Source organism: Marmota marmota, unplaced genomic scaffold (genome assembly GCF_001458135.2).
Source record: "Marmota marmota marmota unplaced genomic scaffold, marMar, whole genome shotgun sequence".
In the NCBI taxonomy this organism is placed as follows: Eukaryota; Metazoa; Chordata; class Mammalia; order Rodentia; family Sciuridae; genus Marmota; species Marmota marmota.
In genome coordinates, this window is record NW_026000173.1 from 1183025 (window position 1) to 1199163 (window position 16139).

Sequence of the window (16139 nt, forward strand, 5' to 3'; positions counted from 1 at the left end):
GAGCCGGAACTCGGGCGCCCCGCGCTCGGCGTTCGCTCCGATAGGCTCAGGTTCTTAGAAGCACCCAGGCGCAGAACCCTAGCAATCTGTTTGCAAGCCACAGGCGAATTGTAGCCTGGAATTACCTGATCTATGGCTGAATGAGTTGCGGTCAGTCGAAAACAGGGGACGTGACGTCAGTTTACCAAGATGGTGGCTGCTGGCCGCCTCTGTGGACTGACCGGTGTGTAGAACCGAGAAGGACCGCTTCCTTCCCCCGTCTGGAACCCAGAATTCAGCCCTGAGTACGGAGCTTGCGCGGCTGGCAGAAACTGCAGCGCTGTAACCCTGCGTCTCTATCCCAGCGCACACTGCAGACTTTCGCCGCGGGGCGATTTGCTGAATAAGCAGTTACCCTCCGTGCGACAAACCTCTCGCGTTTGAGTCCCCGTAGCCGATCCTCGTGCGATGGAAATCCTTCCTCCAGGTTCCGGAGCACCCCACTATTGCTGGAAATTCCTAACAAGATATCCTTTAGCCGTCCTGACTTGTCATACTCCCACACAGTGAAGCAGCACTCGGGGGTAATGCACTCCCCTCGCCGCCATCTTCCCCCTCCTCTGGGCTACATTTTTGTATCGTATCAACGTATGCCCTAACTGTTCTTGGTTTTACTGGGGTGCCTCCTTCCTCTAGCAATTTACTTAACACTCTTTCAGTTTCAGTTTGTTTTTTGCTAATTTCTGACCCCATATTTCTGCTACAAAGATAACGCAACCCAACAAGATAACACAAAACAAATCCGAAACAGAATGAAACAAAAACAGAACAAAAATGCATTGTATCAATTTTCCTATTTTCTTGAAATGTATATCTGTGGTCTATCTCTATCTCTTCCTCAGGACCGAACAACTTTTCTAGCATCCTATTTATTTCTAGGGGCAGGCAGCTTGAAACAGAAACGTAACAAATCAAAACAAGAACACATTGTTTTTTGAAATGGTCACTCATTCTCTCGCCCTGCCCTCAGGGGCAAGCAGTTTCACTTACCCCCAAGCTTCAGGCGTTCCCCGGGCGGGCCACCAAATGCTGCAGTCTGGCTGGGCACAAATAACTGGGAGGTCGAGCCACTTGTAGATTCAAGCAGGAACGAACTTTATTTTCGAACTCATGCAAACGTCACCCACGCGACCCTCCAGGAACTCCCCGTGAGCTTAACTGGAACTCAACCAACCTACGCAAACTCTCTAGGAACTCTGTGAGAACTCAAAAATAGCGGGCACCTGAGGCAGCAGGAACCGCCCCTTCTGGCAAAATGCCATGCACCATCTTGACCTGGCCATGGCTCTCAACAGATGGCCTCCTCCCACAGATCACCAGGAACACACTTGGAGTTGAACAAATTGGGTTTATTACTCATTGCAGAGAGGGAGAACACGCATTAGGAGGAACCACCATACATGAGGTATCTCAGTAAAAAAAAAAAAATAGAAGCAATGATAGAATTGGGGCTATAATTGATCTTGGACTTTGGTTAGATGATTTGGGGGAGGGTCAAAGAAAATGAGGGCTTGCTATGGATAATATATTCTTAGAGAATGGAGTCAATTCTATGAGTTTGTGAATAAATTGTAATCTGAAGTGAGGATAATCTAGAAGAGGGTAAAGCTAATAAAGTTGTGATCAGTCATTTCAACCAAGATAAGAAGTGTTGGTGTTTTCTGGGTCCCACAGTGACCTTGTTTTTGTCTATTTTTAGACAAAACTGTAAAATAGCTTTGCTTTCTCTCATTCTAGCATGTCTGAAGTTGATCTTCTATGAGATTGTGTATATCCAACAGGAGCTAATATGGCCCAGCTATGAGTGTGGGGCCAGCTTTCAACTCCTAGGGGCTACTTTGTTTTCATCTCTCTCAGGTGGCAGTCGAAGAGTTAGAAAAAATATAAATTCAAGAGATGTTTAGCAGCCAGGGATGTAGTTCAGTGCTAGAGCACTTGCCTAACATATCCGAGGTCCTGAGGTCAATCCCCAGCATGGGGGTGGGGGTGGGGGATGAAAAGAAAAATTTAGAAGACAAAGTCTACATGATTGGATGTTGGGGCAGAGGTTGATGTCAGAAGTGATCTCCAGGCTTCTGTATTGCAATGCCACTCATTAAGATAGTACTAGTTTTATGTTGTCTTCTAATTTAATTCTTACCAAAATTATGTGAAATATTACCATTTTCATACCAATATTATAGATGGTAAATTGAAATTTTATAGATATTAAATATCTTGCCCATTGTCACATAGAACTAGAACTCAAATTCATGTTTCCCTGACTCCAAAGTCATACTTTAAGAAAAAAGATTAAGATAAAATTCCACTATCTAATTCCATTACATAATTTTTGTCATTCCCAAATAAATATACATTAAATAGGCATTTTTCATACCCTCATCCTCATCCCTGGAAACCAGTAATTCTTTCTGTCTGTATGGATTTATCCATTCTAGACATTTCATGTAAATGGAAGTATACAATATGTGGCCTTTTGTATCTGATTTGTTTCACATAGTGCAATGGTTTCAAGGTTCATTCATGTTGTCCTGTGTATCAGTACTTAAATCCTTATTATGTATAGATAAGGATATTGTATAGATGAACCATGCTTTCTCCTACCCCCCAGTACTGGGGATTGAACCCAGGGCATTGCTCATGCTAGGCAAGTGCTCTGTCATTGAGTTAGACCCCCAGCTGGTTTTAAATTTTTATTTTGAGACAGGGTCTTTCTAATATGCCCAGGCTGGTCAAGAATTTTTTTTAGGTGTCATTTTTTTGGGGGGTGGGGGTGGGCAGGGGATGCTGGGGATTGAACTTGGGGGCACTCGACCACTGAGCCACATCTCCAGCAGTGTTTTGTATTTTTAGTTAGAGACAGGGTCTCACTGAGTTGCTTAATGTCTCACTTTTGCTGAGGCTGGTTTTGATCCTCCTGCCTCAGCCTCCCAAGCCGCTGGGATCGCAGGTGTGCGCCACTATGCCTGGGTGATCACAAACTATTGATCCTCCTCCCTCAGCCTCCTGAGTACCTGATATTATAGGAATGCACCACTTCTTCCAGCTATACCATGCTTTTAAAATCTTTTCTTCAACTGATGGACATTTGAACATGTCCCCTTGAATAATGCTGTTTTGAACATTTATACACACGTTTTGTTTTGTTTGGTGGTGCTAGGGATAGAACACAGGACCTTGTGCATGCTATGCAAGCACTGTATCACTCAGCTATATACCCCATCTCTTTTGTACAAATTTTGTTTGTATGTTCCTAATTCTTTTAAAAACTCAAGAGTGCAGTTAAGTCACACAGTAATTCTGTCTTTAACTTCTTGGGAATTATTGCTTTTGTCCACAGTAGTTATAGTATTTTTCATTTTCACTAGCCATGGATGTATAAGTGTTCCAATTTCTCCACAACCTGGCAAGAACTAGTTGTTATTGTTTTGCTGTTGTTGTTAGCTATGCAAGTGGGCAAGAAACTGTTGATTAATCCAAAATCATGAAGATTTACCCTTTTGCTCCTTTTCTTCCCCACCCCCACACCCTGGACTGGAGATTGAGCCCAAGGGCACGATACCATTGAGCTACATCCCCTTCCCTTTTTATTTTCTATTCTGAAACAGGTTCTCACTAAGTTGTCCTGGCTGGCCTTGAACTTGCTGTCTTCCCACCCAATCCTCCTGAATCACAGGGATTACAGACACTCACCATCATTCCCACTTTTGTTGTCTTTTAGGAGTTTATAGTTTTACCTTTAAGGATTTGATAAATGTTGAGGTAATCTTCATATATGGTGTGACAGATGTACAAAGTCCTTTGACACATGCTGTCCAGTTTCCCAGCACCATTTGTTGTAAGATCAGTCTTTCCTCACTAAATGATCTTTTCACTCTTGACAGAAATCAGTAGATCATAAATATATAGCTTAATTTATGGACTCTGAAGTCTATTCCATCATGCTGACTTTGAGTTTTAACATTTTATACATCACTTTTGTAATTATTGTATTCAGCAATTCATCTCTAAAACTTCCAAAATTATTTTATATACTCCGTTGGTTGAAAATGAGCAAGAATCAATTCGCCGTGGAAGAATTTACTAAAAACCAAGAGAATGGCTTCATAGAAGTATTATCACAGTGTTAGACTATGTTACAATTAAATACTTTACTATTGGAATAATTTCTAAAATTATAAATTGAGTTTGGGGGTAGCTCAGTGATAAAGTGTTTGCCTAGCATGTTCAAGGCCCAGTGTTCAATCCCCAGTACCTCCAAAATTGATTAATTAATTAAAGTTACAAATTTATGAGACTTCAGGAACCAATTTCAACATTTCAGAAAAGAAAATTATGATAACAGAATATCACTAGACACTTTGTAGCATAATATAAAAATGAATGAATACATGAAGTAGTGACTTTTATTATTTAACCTTTCACAAACTTATATACAATAAGATTAAAATAGCTAGCATGGTGACACACTCCTGTACTCCCCATTATTTGGGAGGTTGAGGCAGGAGGATCACAAGTTCAAGGCCAGTCTGTGCAACTTAATGCAACCCTATTTCAAAATACAAAGGACTGGGGGTACAGCTCAGTGTTAGAGCACCCCTGGGTTCAATCCCCAGTACTATAAAAAAATAATAAACTGATAATAGTTGTGTATACAAGTTTTTATCTGCATTGCAAGGATCACTAGGTAATAATTGCAAAAGGATAGTTATTCTGAATACTATTTTCCTCAGCATCAAGGATAGTTGTTAGGGACAAATAGAGAATCTATGTTTACTATGATTTTGCTGGAAAATCACAATTTTCTTTCAGTGCTTTCTCACCTATCCCTCTCAAATATTATTCTTTTTTGTCATACTCTTTGGGAGAAGCATCACACACATATAAAAGGTGGAAAACCTTGACCTGCTTGGCATTGCTGAGGTTAAAAGGCTCACCAAAGAGAACAGATTTTCCTCTTCTCAACATTTAAGCAACTCCCTTCCAAGTGTACAGTAAGTAGGAAGTGTGAAGTTTGCAGGTATTTCTAAATTATAAACTTCTTCAAGAGTTTCTTTACAGAGGATTTTCTGTAATGATGAGGCATCAACTCATCATTTCAGTGTCATCTTCACAGTCCTCATTATGGATTTTGAAAACCTTTATTAAAATCACCTGAAGGTGACTATCTGCAGTTCAAACCCTCCACCCCATCCTCTTATATACAATATAAAAACATGCCTGAGACAATTAAAACATACAAAATATGTTTGCATATTAATGCTTTGGGGACAGGATTTGGGCTTACAATCACCCAGATTCTTTCATCAGGAGGGTCTACAGATCATGGCCTGATGGATGAAGTTACCCAATGGGAACTTCAAAGGAAAAAGAAGTAGAAAAATATGTTGCTAAAATCTGACAATTAAAATATGACAATAAAATAATAAAGGATAGTAATATAAAATCATCCGATCTTCTCCCCATGCTTTTTAGGCTATGCCTTCTCTTTTCTTTCTACCTAAAATTCATAGAACATCGACACTTTTAAGATGGTCCCAGGTCCTGCAGTTCTGTTCTCCTCCAGTAGAGGGCAATGCTGCACTCAAAACAGCACCAGTTGCAAAATCACCCTGGTCAGCCTGCGTTCCTTCTCTATGATCAAGACAGATTATTTTTTAAATCATATACAAGTATTTTTTCCCTCTCTACACTCTAAGAAATTAAGAGTTGAAGAGGAAAAACAGAGAAGGCTTGAAGGATTATTCTTCTATCCGCTCTCTTCAACAAAGATATTTCATCATACATGACATGCCAGGAGGTTTGCTATCAAAGTCCCAAAGTACGAAAGGCGTCTCGTAAGTCATCCACCTCATAGAGGGGCTGCAAAGAAAGAGAAAAATGAATGTAGTGAATGGCTTCAAAACTGAGCTGGACAGGGAAGTCTTTTAAACTGCACGGCTTATCTTTTTAACATTTTGTTAGTAAATTGGAATTCTGATCAGGAGGGAAACACAGCTGAGGAATCTGAGGAGCGATTAACAGAAAGAAGACAAGTAAAGCTATGAAAGAAGGAGAAGGTAAAGGAAAGACATCTTAGCGGAGGGCTGTGAACTATGAATTAACAGAAGGGAAAACTGAATTATAGGAGAAATAAAGTTTCGTCAGATGAAAAACGAGAGTGACTTTTAAAAATATAAGAAGCTCCAGGAAAAGACTATAGAGAGAAGAAGTGAAAAGCAGAGCCACTTACCAAAAGGATGCGCCGAAGCTGTCTGGATAGCCGAACTGAATTTTCATGCAGCCCTTCCCAGGCCTTGAAAGTTCTTTCACGATTTTCTACAAAAGTATTCCAGCAGTAAAAATAATCTTAAAAAAAAAAAAAAAAAAGAATGGTGGGACAGGGGGAAAAGATAGTTCAGGTCTTCAACTAGAAGTAAAGAAAACCCTGGACCCATTTCCTCATTTACCCAGGACCTTGTCTCCAAGCCATTCACTGCTTTCCTGGAATTCTAATCAATAATTTTGACTCCCATCGTGAACCAGGAACCTTAGGCAATTCTTGCCCCTGAGTTTTCCCCACTGACTCTTCTCATTCTGAATTGCAATTTAAAATTATGTCTGCTGCACAGAGCCTGCGCAAAAGATTCCCCTTCGCACCTTTGAAGGTCATGATGCCGATTTGGACCCCAGCGCGGTGCAGCCTCCGTAGCCCCTCAGGCTCTGCCTTGTAGTCCTCGCAGAAGTAGAGGCGCGCGGTGAAGATTCTGAGACTGAGGTTGGGGTTCCCTCTCAGAAAGTCTGCCACGTGCCGGGCACAGTCGTAACAGGGGCTCCAGGAGGTGAACCAGGTGACTCGGTAGCACCGGCCAGGGTCCAAGTCCCAGTCCGAGATGTAGCGGAGGAAGAGCAATTCCACGTGGCAACCTGACTGGGGAGAGAGCAGAGAACTCAGTTTACTGACCTTTGTTGTGGTTGTGGTAACTTCACAGATATTCTCTCCCACCATGAGCTTTTAGAATGCTGACAGTTACTGTCTTTTGTGTTACACAGAGGTCAAGCAAGAGCTCATTAGTAAGAGGTGAACCAAAACCTTTGTGTGTATGTAACACTGGTCTTACCCAGTGAAGGAAGGCTAAGGATTTTTTTTTTCTTTTTTGGGGGGTGTGCGGGGAGAAGGATGAAATGAGTTAAGTAGAGAATGGTAGAAATAGCATCATACTACCCGTACAGAGATTGAATTTGTGCTTTGAAGTTATTTTTGCACATTTTAAGAAGGAAAAATGTCTTGGAAGTTTCTGTTGATGAAACATTGTGGAACTACACGTGGACCCCTAGGTGGAGCTAGGACAATTTGTGAGATTGCTTGGGAGGATGCAAAGAGTGAAAATAGATTATGGTGAATCAGACAGGTGGGTGTTGTAGAAGCAATAGGCACTAGTATGGGCCAAGAGCAATTAAATAATGTGTTCTCTCATTGTATAGTCTCAGTGATTGTAATAATAACTGCAATAGTGAGGTATAACAGGCCAAACTCTTATTGCAGAAGTCATTAATCCCAGAATATGAAGACAGGTTTCATTTTCTAGCTTCACTTTTGAGACTTAAACAAATTACTCAACTCTTGGTTCTTACATTTCCTCATCAGAAAAATGAGCTGGTATTGTGAGCATTAAATGTGAAAGTGCTGATAAAATGAAGGTTTCTATAAATAGAATGTGTCACATTACAAAATAAGAAAATGACTTGAATATAAAATCATGATGGTAATAAAGATTGGCAAACAAATAAAAGCAATGAAAATAGCATGACATTCCACACCATAGATTCTTCCCTGGGATTCTACCAAGACTAGATGTCACAGAATGTTAGGAGAGGAGATATTCACAGGCAGAAGCTTATGTAAGACCATTTGATTTTGATGAAGAAGTCTTTTTAAACTCCCTGCCCCACTGTACAGGAGATTAAACTCAGTATTACTCAACATCCCCAAACCTTTGAAAATTAAAAAAAAATTTTTTTTGAGATAGGGTCCCTCTAAGATGTGGAGGCTATCCTCAAACTTTCCATCCCCTGCTTCATTCAGCCACCCAAGTTACTAGTTGGTGAAGAAATCTTCTGGAAATGTAATCCTGTCAGGCAGCTGAAAGTTTGATTTAATTAACCCATCAATGGAGGCTTCTCTGAGTTTTCTGAGGCTCACCATAGTAAATGTATTTTCTGGTCTACAATCTACATGAATAGGAGGAAATAGAAATCATTGGGAAAAGAGAATTGAGCTGCTATAATTTCACCTATATTTTTCATCTTTATAAATTTTCAAAAATTTTAAAGACACAATTTTTTTTTTCATTTAAAATTTTGCTTGAGCTGGGTGTGGTGGCATATGCCTGTTTTAGTCTCAGGTACTTGGGAATCTGAGGCAGGAGAATCACTTAAGTCTACAAGTTCAAGAACAGCCTGGGCAACATGAAGAGACTCCATCTCAGGAAAAGAAAAAAAAAAGTTGGAATTTAGTTTGAGGGACTGGGCACATGACTGGGGTACAGCACTTGACTAGAATGCTAAAAGGCCTGAGTTTGACCCTCAGTACCACAATAAATAAATAAAATGAGCCAGTAATATTTCCTCATATCAAAATCCTCTTACCTTAATCTCAGGGCAATTCAGAGGCTGGGGATATAGCTCAGTTGGTAGAGTGCTTGCCTCACATGCACAAGGCCGTGGGTTCAATCCCCAGCACTGCACACATGGAAAAAAAAAAAAAAAGGCTGGAAAAGGGGAGGAAAGTTTGGGATCAAGTATGGCATTAGGGTACCAGGCATGATTGAAAAGGACATTAAATGACCTTTCAGGCCATGTCTAATATGGGTGCATGGGGAGGGGGGAAAGAAGATTTGAAGAAGTTAGTGAAGAAACGCAAAAAACAAACAAACAAACAAACAAAAAACGGGTGGGCTAGGTTCAGTGGCCCATGCCTGTAATTCCAGAGACTCTGGAGGTTAGGCAGGAGGATGGCAACTTCAAGGCAAGCCTCAGCAACTTAGATAAGCCTTAAGCAACTTAGGGAGACCCTGTCTTAAAATAAAAAATAAAAAGGGATGTGGCTCAGTGGTAAAGTACCTCTGGGTTCAATCCCCAGTACTGCAACCCTGCAGTCCCCCCACCCTCCAAACAAACAAACAAACCTGGACCCTCAGCAGATAACTAAAAGCATCTATTGTTTAGCTTTCAACTGCTGGGAAAGAAAACTTTAATTGATACCTTGTTGCGAAGGTGGCCAAAGTCCAGGGAAAAGGAGGTGGCACTATCCCGACGCTTCACCACATAACACAGGTAGGTCTCATGCCGACCCTTAGCCCAGCGAACATTTTTGAAATGGTAAAGAAACTTCTTCCGATTCATCAGAAGGCTGTGGGTGAGAGGAAAGAGAAGGAAATCAGGAACACAGTTCACTCTCTGGTCACTTTGGGTTTTCCTTCATATGATGATGATGATGATGATAGGTGCTGGGGGTGGAACAAACCCAGTACCTCTTGCTTGCTAGGCTCTACAACTGAGCTACATCCCCAGTCCTGTTATTATTACTTTAAAAATTTATAATTACTTGGAAACATCTCTCCCTTCATTTGCTGGATGCCTGAGACCTACTGAGCTTGGAATCCTGCTTAAACATCTTTTCGTGCTTAAAATTAAGAGCAACTGAGAGAAACTTGGCAAGAACCCTAAACTCATTTGAGTTCAATAGACAGTCTCCTCCCCTGGCTGTCTACTAGATGTTGATGACTTAATATTACAAACTTGTTCTTCAGTCTCATAATTATTTTTTTAGGTTTCCCTCCAGTTTCTACTTAAATCTCCAATATGTACCTTAAACTCAACATGGCCAACAGGATCCCTAAAATGTCCACTGTCCTGAACTGTTACTCCCCCTGACTTTACCATGTCAGGTAACCAGACTGGAAACTTGGAATCATCCCTGATTATTTCTTCTTCCTTATTCCTCATGTAATTAATTATTTAAATTTGTTGATTCTGTTGGGTCTCAGAAAAGATACTTTGCCCTGCTGAGAACTTTGAATTACAGGAGCGTGAGAAATCTCAGATGCAGCCTCCGAAGCCAAGTGTCTGACCTTCTGCCTTCCTGTCTCCTGTCTAGCGAATGTTAGAAACCAGAATTCCTCTCTCTCAAGAAGGATCATAGAAGCTAAATCCCCCTCTCCCCCAAAGCATGCCATAAAATCTGGAAAGGCCTCTCTCTCCCTTCTCTATTAAAGACTCTCCTTGCACAGGTGTCCTACCCTATACCCAGGAGAAGGAATGCTGCATGGACAGGCCACGTAGAATCTGAAGAGACCTCGCTGAGTTTCCTCCCTTACTGAATTACCATTAAATCAGATCCCTTTGTCTAGTCACATTTCCATGTGCTTCCTGTTCTTCATTTGAATCTAAACATAAAAACAGTTTTCCATGGGTTTGGGGGTCTTTAATTAAATAAACTTGTTATGCTTTTCTTTCTTTCCTCCTCCTCTTCTTTTTTTTTCTGTTCCTCCCTTCCTCCTTCCTTCCTTCCTTCCTTTTTTTTTAATACCTTTTTAGTTGCAGATGGACACAATACCTTCATTCATTTGTTTTTATTTTTATGTGGTGCTGGGGAATGAACCCAGTGCCTCACACATGCTAGGCAAGTGCTCCACCACTGAGCGACAATCCCAGCCCTCCTTCTTTTCTTCCTGCCTTGCTGGGGATGGAACCACTGGTCTCATACACAGTAGCCAAGAGCTTTGCCTCTGAGCTATATCTCAGCTATATCTCAGTTCTTCTGCTGCTTTTATAACTTGGCAATATAATCTTCATATTTAGCTAGGTGCTCTCTCTCTCTCTTTCTCTCTCTCTCTCTCTCTCTCACACACACACACACACACACACACGGACTGACTGTCCCTCCTCTTTGTTTCCTAGCTCTAAATGCAGTATCTTGCATAGTAAATTGAATTTGTTGAGACACTCTTTGGTAACTCAAGTTTCTTTAAGGAAATTTAGAATCCTTTTTAAAGCTGGGAACATAGTAGCACAAGCTATGTGGCAAGGTTGCTACTAAAACAAGAGTGCTATCTCTGGTTTTTGTGGGTCCTTTTTTCCAGAAATATATTTTTCCAACTTGTGGAGATAGTGCTGCTACCTAATGGTACTGGGTAGAAGAGCAAAGAACTTGTAAAGGCCTGGTGAGGAATTTGAATACAGTTTGCTGGCACGAGAATTGAAACTTTTTTGCCCTTTTTTTTTTTTTTTACATTGAGGCATAATTTACATACAGTAAATTTTGCCCACAATTCTGTGAATATTGGCAGATGTAAACACCCCACACTGCTACCACAGTCAGGTTACAGATCATTTCCCAGGTAACTCGCACAAAGTTTCTTTACCCCCCTTTGCGATCAGTTCTCCTCTCCACTAGGCAACCACTGACTTGCTTTCTGTAACTATACATTTTCTATCATTTCATGTAAACCATACATCATCTCTTTTGGTCTTATTTCATTTAGCATAATGACTTTGAGACTCATCCATGTTTCATAGTTTGTTCCTTTTTTCTGCAGAGTGGTATTCTATTGCATGAGTATAGCGTGTTTTGTTTTCTCATTCACCTGTTGATGGATATTTGGATTGTGCACACTTTGGTGCAACTGTAAGTAAAGGTACTATGAACATTCATGTGCTGGTCTTTGTATGGACATAAAATGAGAATTGATAATTTAATAATGTATTATAGGTGATAGACCTGACCTTAAAAATTAACTGCCCCAATGTCAACTTTATCAGATAGAAAATCTAGGACAACACCCGATTATAGCTGTTTCAATTTTGTTTTATTTTGGTACCAGAGATTGAACCCAGGGGTGCTTAACAGAACCACATCCACAGCCTTTTTATTTTTTGTTTTGAAACAGGGTCTTGTTTAGTTGCTTAGGGCCTCATTAAATTGTTGAGCCTGGCCTCGAACTTGTGATTCTCTTGCCTCAGCCTCCTAAATGTCTAGGATTACAGGCATGCTCTACCTTGCTCAGCTAGCTCTTTCAATTTAAATGTCTCCATTTACACACATAAAAGTTATTAAAAAAAAACATTTTAAACCTTTAGGAAGAGAACTAGATTTATCAACAGTATAAACATTGTATGTATCAAACAATATAAAAAGTAGTCAACTGTATTCATTTATTTAGTACTGGGGATTGAACCCAAGGGTGCTTACCCACTGAACCACATCTCCAGCCCTTTTTAATATTTTATTTAGAGACAGAGTCTTGCTAAATTGCCAAGAGCTTCACTAATCTGTTGAGGCTGGCTTCGAACTTGCAATCCTTCTGCCTCAGAAGGCCCGAGTTGCTGGGATTAGAGGCATGTGCCACCTTGCCCAGCTGGTTTTTTTTTTTTTTTGTACCAGGGATTGAATTTAGGGGCACTCAACCACTGAGCCACATCTCCATCCCTATTTTGTATTTTATTTAGAGACAGGGTCTCATTGAGTTGCTTAGCACCTCACTGTTGCTGAGGTTGGCTTTGAACTCACGATACTCCTGTCTCAGCCTCCCGTGTTGCTGGGATTACAGGCTGTGTTTTGTTTTTAAGTAAATTATGCAATTAGGTACCAGTGGTAAAGCTCAATGGTAGAGTTTTTTGTTTTGTTATGTTTTGTTTTTTTGCTTTTTGTTACCAGAGATAGAACCCAGGACACTTAACCATTGAGCCACATCCCCAGCCCTTTTTATATTTTATTTTGAGACAAAGTCTTACTAAGTTGCTTAGGGCCTCCCTAAACTGCTGAGGCTAGCTTAAAACTTGTGATCCTCCTGCCTCAGCCTCTTGAGCCCCTGAGTTTGCAGAAATGTGTCACCATACCTGACAAATAGTAGAGATTGTGGCACTGAGTTCAATGCCCAGCACCAAACAAAAATTAAAAATGCATAATTGATAAGAATCTAAAATGGATACAAAGCCTCAGCAACAATCAGCTTTATTTTAAAATAGTAATAATGTATTATGGTAGTCACTATAGCATCACCACTATTTCTATGACTACTTAATTAACTAGCATATAATAACCATCAGCATGTGTAATCTCAACACATAATAAGCACTTAATATATATAGAAGAGAAAGAAAAAAAAGTTTTGGAGCCCAAATAGATGTTGTTATTGTTGTTGTCTGTGATACTGAGGACTGAATCCAAGGGTGCTCTACCCTAAGCTTTGCTTATTTTTAATTTTTGGATAGGGTCTCCCTATATTGCTTGGACTCTCCTTGAACTTGAGATCCTCCTGCATAAGACTTCTGAGTCACTGGAATTATAGTAACACAACACTGCACCCTGCTGAGTCAACAGATTGAACATCATCTCGTACCAATATCCCTTTTATATTCAACCTTTGGGGCTGTATAGATAAGAAAAGTGAGGAACCTTTTACCTTTTTTCCCTTCTTCCATGCTGGGGATCTAAGCTGAGAGGACATCCATCATACCTTTGAGGCAAGCACTTGACCACTGTACACCACCATCCCTGGAAATCTTTTTTTTTTTTTTTTTAATATTTATTTATTTTTTTAGTTCTCGGCGGACACAACATCTTTGTTTGTATGTGGTGCTGAGGATCGAACCCGGGCCGCACGCATGACAGGCGAGCGCGCTACCACTTGAGCCACAGCCCCAGCCCCCCTGGAAATCTTTTTTCATACACCACAGGTGGTATGTGTATGCATATGCCTGTGAGCTCATGAATATGTGTGTGTGTGTGTGTGTATGTGTGTGTTAGGGCAGGTTCGGTTATCATGATGAAGGAGAAATGTCCCAGGAATATAGAAAAGAAGGATATGGAATAGTAAAGGAATTCAGAGTGTTTTTGTGTCCTATCTCATGTGAAATGGCAGTTGGCCTTTACTATTTCAGTCAAAAGTTGTGCACTGGAATGAAATGATTTGCTGGAGCCTGATCTGTTATGAACTTTCTTGATCCATTTCTTCCCTAGCTTGGAACCTTTTTCCAGTACCTGTTCTTCTATGGTGTGTCTCCTAGGTAGGAAGGACTTTGCAGAGGCAATTTTTTTCAGGCCCCCAGGTTGACAGCTGTTTGGACAGCTGTGTTCCCTGAGGCAGAACATGAGCTGCATCCCCAGCAATGCAAACCAGAAAGAAATGGGTTAAAAATAATCCTGACATAGTCATCTTCTGCTATCACCAGTGAACTCTACACATAGGACCTTCGTGAATGATAATTATGTATTGTCCTTTTGTCCTGTTGAATTTTGTCTTTCTCTATCCTTATTTGTCTTTCTCTGAATTTCAATAACTGACTTTTCCTTTGCTTTGCCTTTGCTTATGTTCAAAGATTTCCACTGGACCCTTAACCAGGATTTATACCTCAGATTAGTATTCACACTCTCACTGCAAACTGAGGAGACAGTTGATATTATTTTTTTCTCAAGAAAATGTTCTAAAGAGGATTTAATGTACCATTAAAAATCTTATTTTTGTTTATTTGCTTTTGCAGGACTAGCAAGCACTCTACCACTGAGCTACACCCCCAGCACTACCATTGAAATTCTTAATCATGGAGTATAAATTATTTGTGAAAGAATTATATTGAGATAATATATGTAAATTAGGTATGATTTCCCTATATTCCTAGTAATCATCATGATAAGAATGGAACTATAATTATAAATAATGGAACTATAATTATAATTATAAAACTATAATGCACTAATAAAAATATGGAAAAAATTAGAATGGAATAAGCTCTATAATAATAACTTACCATAAAATGCATGTTGAGACACTGAAAACTTTACAGAATCCACATTTAAGAAGTAAGTTAGACCATATTTGAAAAAATGTAAAGATTAGTCAAATAGTAAACATGCCACTAACTGGCCAGTACTTGGACCTATAACATAAAATAACTTGCTTAAATTAATTTTTATCTTTATAACAACCTTAATGACTTTCAAGCAATTAATCTTGAATGTTTTATATTTTTTTAAAGTACAAATTTTCTTGCCACAGCTAAATTATTTCAGTAGTCTCCCTAGGACAGTTTTTCTTAAAACAGTTTTAATATTGAATATTTACAGATTTATCATAAAAAAATTACCACTACTATTTTTAGTATAGTATTGCTATGACCTTTTTATGATTCGAATCTCTAAAGATTGCTCTGTTAATATTTCTGTCATAAATTAGTTCTGGTTGTGGCAAATCCCAGGACAGATCAGTACATTGTGCATATTTTGTGTGTGTGTGTGTGTGTGTACAACATGAAAAAGAGAGGGATGGAGACAAGTGCAGAACAGAGAAAGTTAGGCTGAGAACATGCAAGTCCTGATCAGAAGATGAGTCAGATTCAGAATAAAAAAGGGCACATTGACCAAACAGATCTTGCAAGTGAGAAAGGGATAGCTACTGACCTCACTATTCAGATTTACTCGAAGAAACCCCAAAAGGAGATTGCCTCTTTACCTGTCCATAGTGGATTCCAGTGTGTCTTTCTTGATTCTGAAAGTCTTAGGCCAAGAAACTCTTGCCTCAAGCAATGATGCTTCACTGCCTCTGTCTGACAAAAAATTGGCCCCTCACATTCAAATTTGAACTTGCCCTTGGAGACTCCTCCCCCCATAGCATCACCACCACCAGGTACCCCAATAGCCTTCTTCCTAATTTGGGTCCCGTGAAGATGGGTGGGGTTGTCATAGGCAGAGTCATAGGGGTTAAATGATTAAAGGCAGCTTTACTGAATGTTTCCTTTAGGGCTGCCTCTAAGAAACCAAGAAGTCCATGCTTCATAGGTAACAAAGATCAGGAGACAGTAATAGTATACACTTCTTAAGTTAGAATCATGGTAATAATATCTCCCTCACCACCTCTTTCTTTTCTTCTTCTTTTTTTTTAAATTGGGATTGAACCCAGAGTGCTCTAACTACTGAGCAACATCTCCAGCCCTTTTATTTTAAGATAGGTTCTTGCTAAGTTACCCAGGCTGGCCCAAGCTTGCAATCTTTTTGCTTCAGCCTCTGATTACAGACATTTGCCACCATGCCTGGCTGTTGTAGTTTGTATGTTTGTGTGTGT

At 39.9% G+C, this 16139-nt stretch overlaps 1 protein-coding gene across 1 annotated transcript; it reads right to left on the reverse strand.

Moving 5' to 3' along the window:
* Window positions 1-5164: 5164 nt before the first annotated feature.
* On the reverse strand, window positions 5165-15615 carry Aicda (activation induced cytidine deaminase). Its single transcript, XM_015506560.2, has 5 exons — window positions 15531-15615; window positions 9283-9430; window positions 6679-6949; window positions 6272-6387; window positions 5165-5901 (listed from the first exon to the last, which is right to left on the reverse strand). Exons 1-5 carry the CDS (start codon window positions 15536-15538, stop codon window positions 5848-5850), a joined length of 597 nt encoding a protein of 198 aa, XP_015362046.1. The 5' UTR covers window positions 15539-15615; the 3' UTR covers window positions 5165-5847.
* Window positions 15616-16139: the final 524 nt, after the last annotated feature.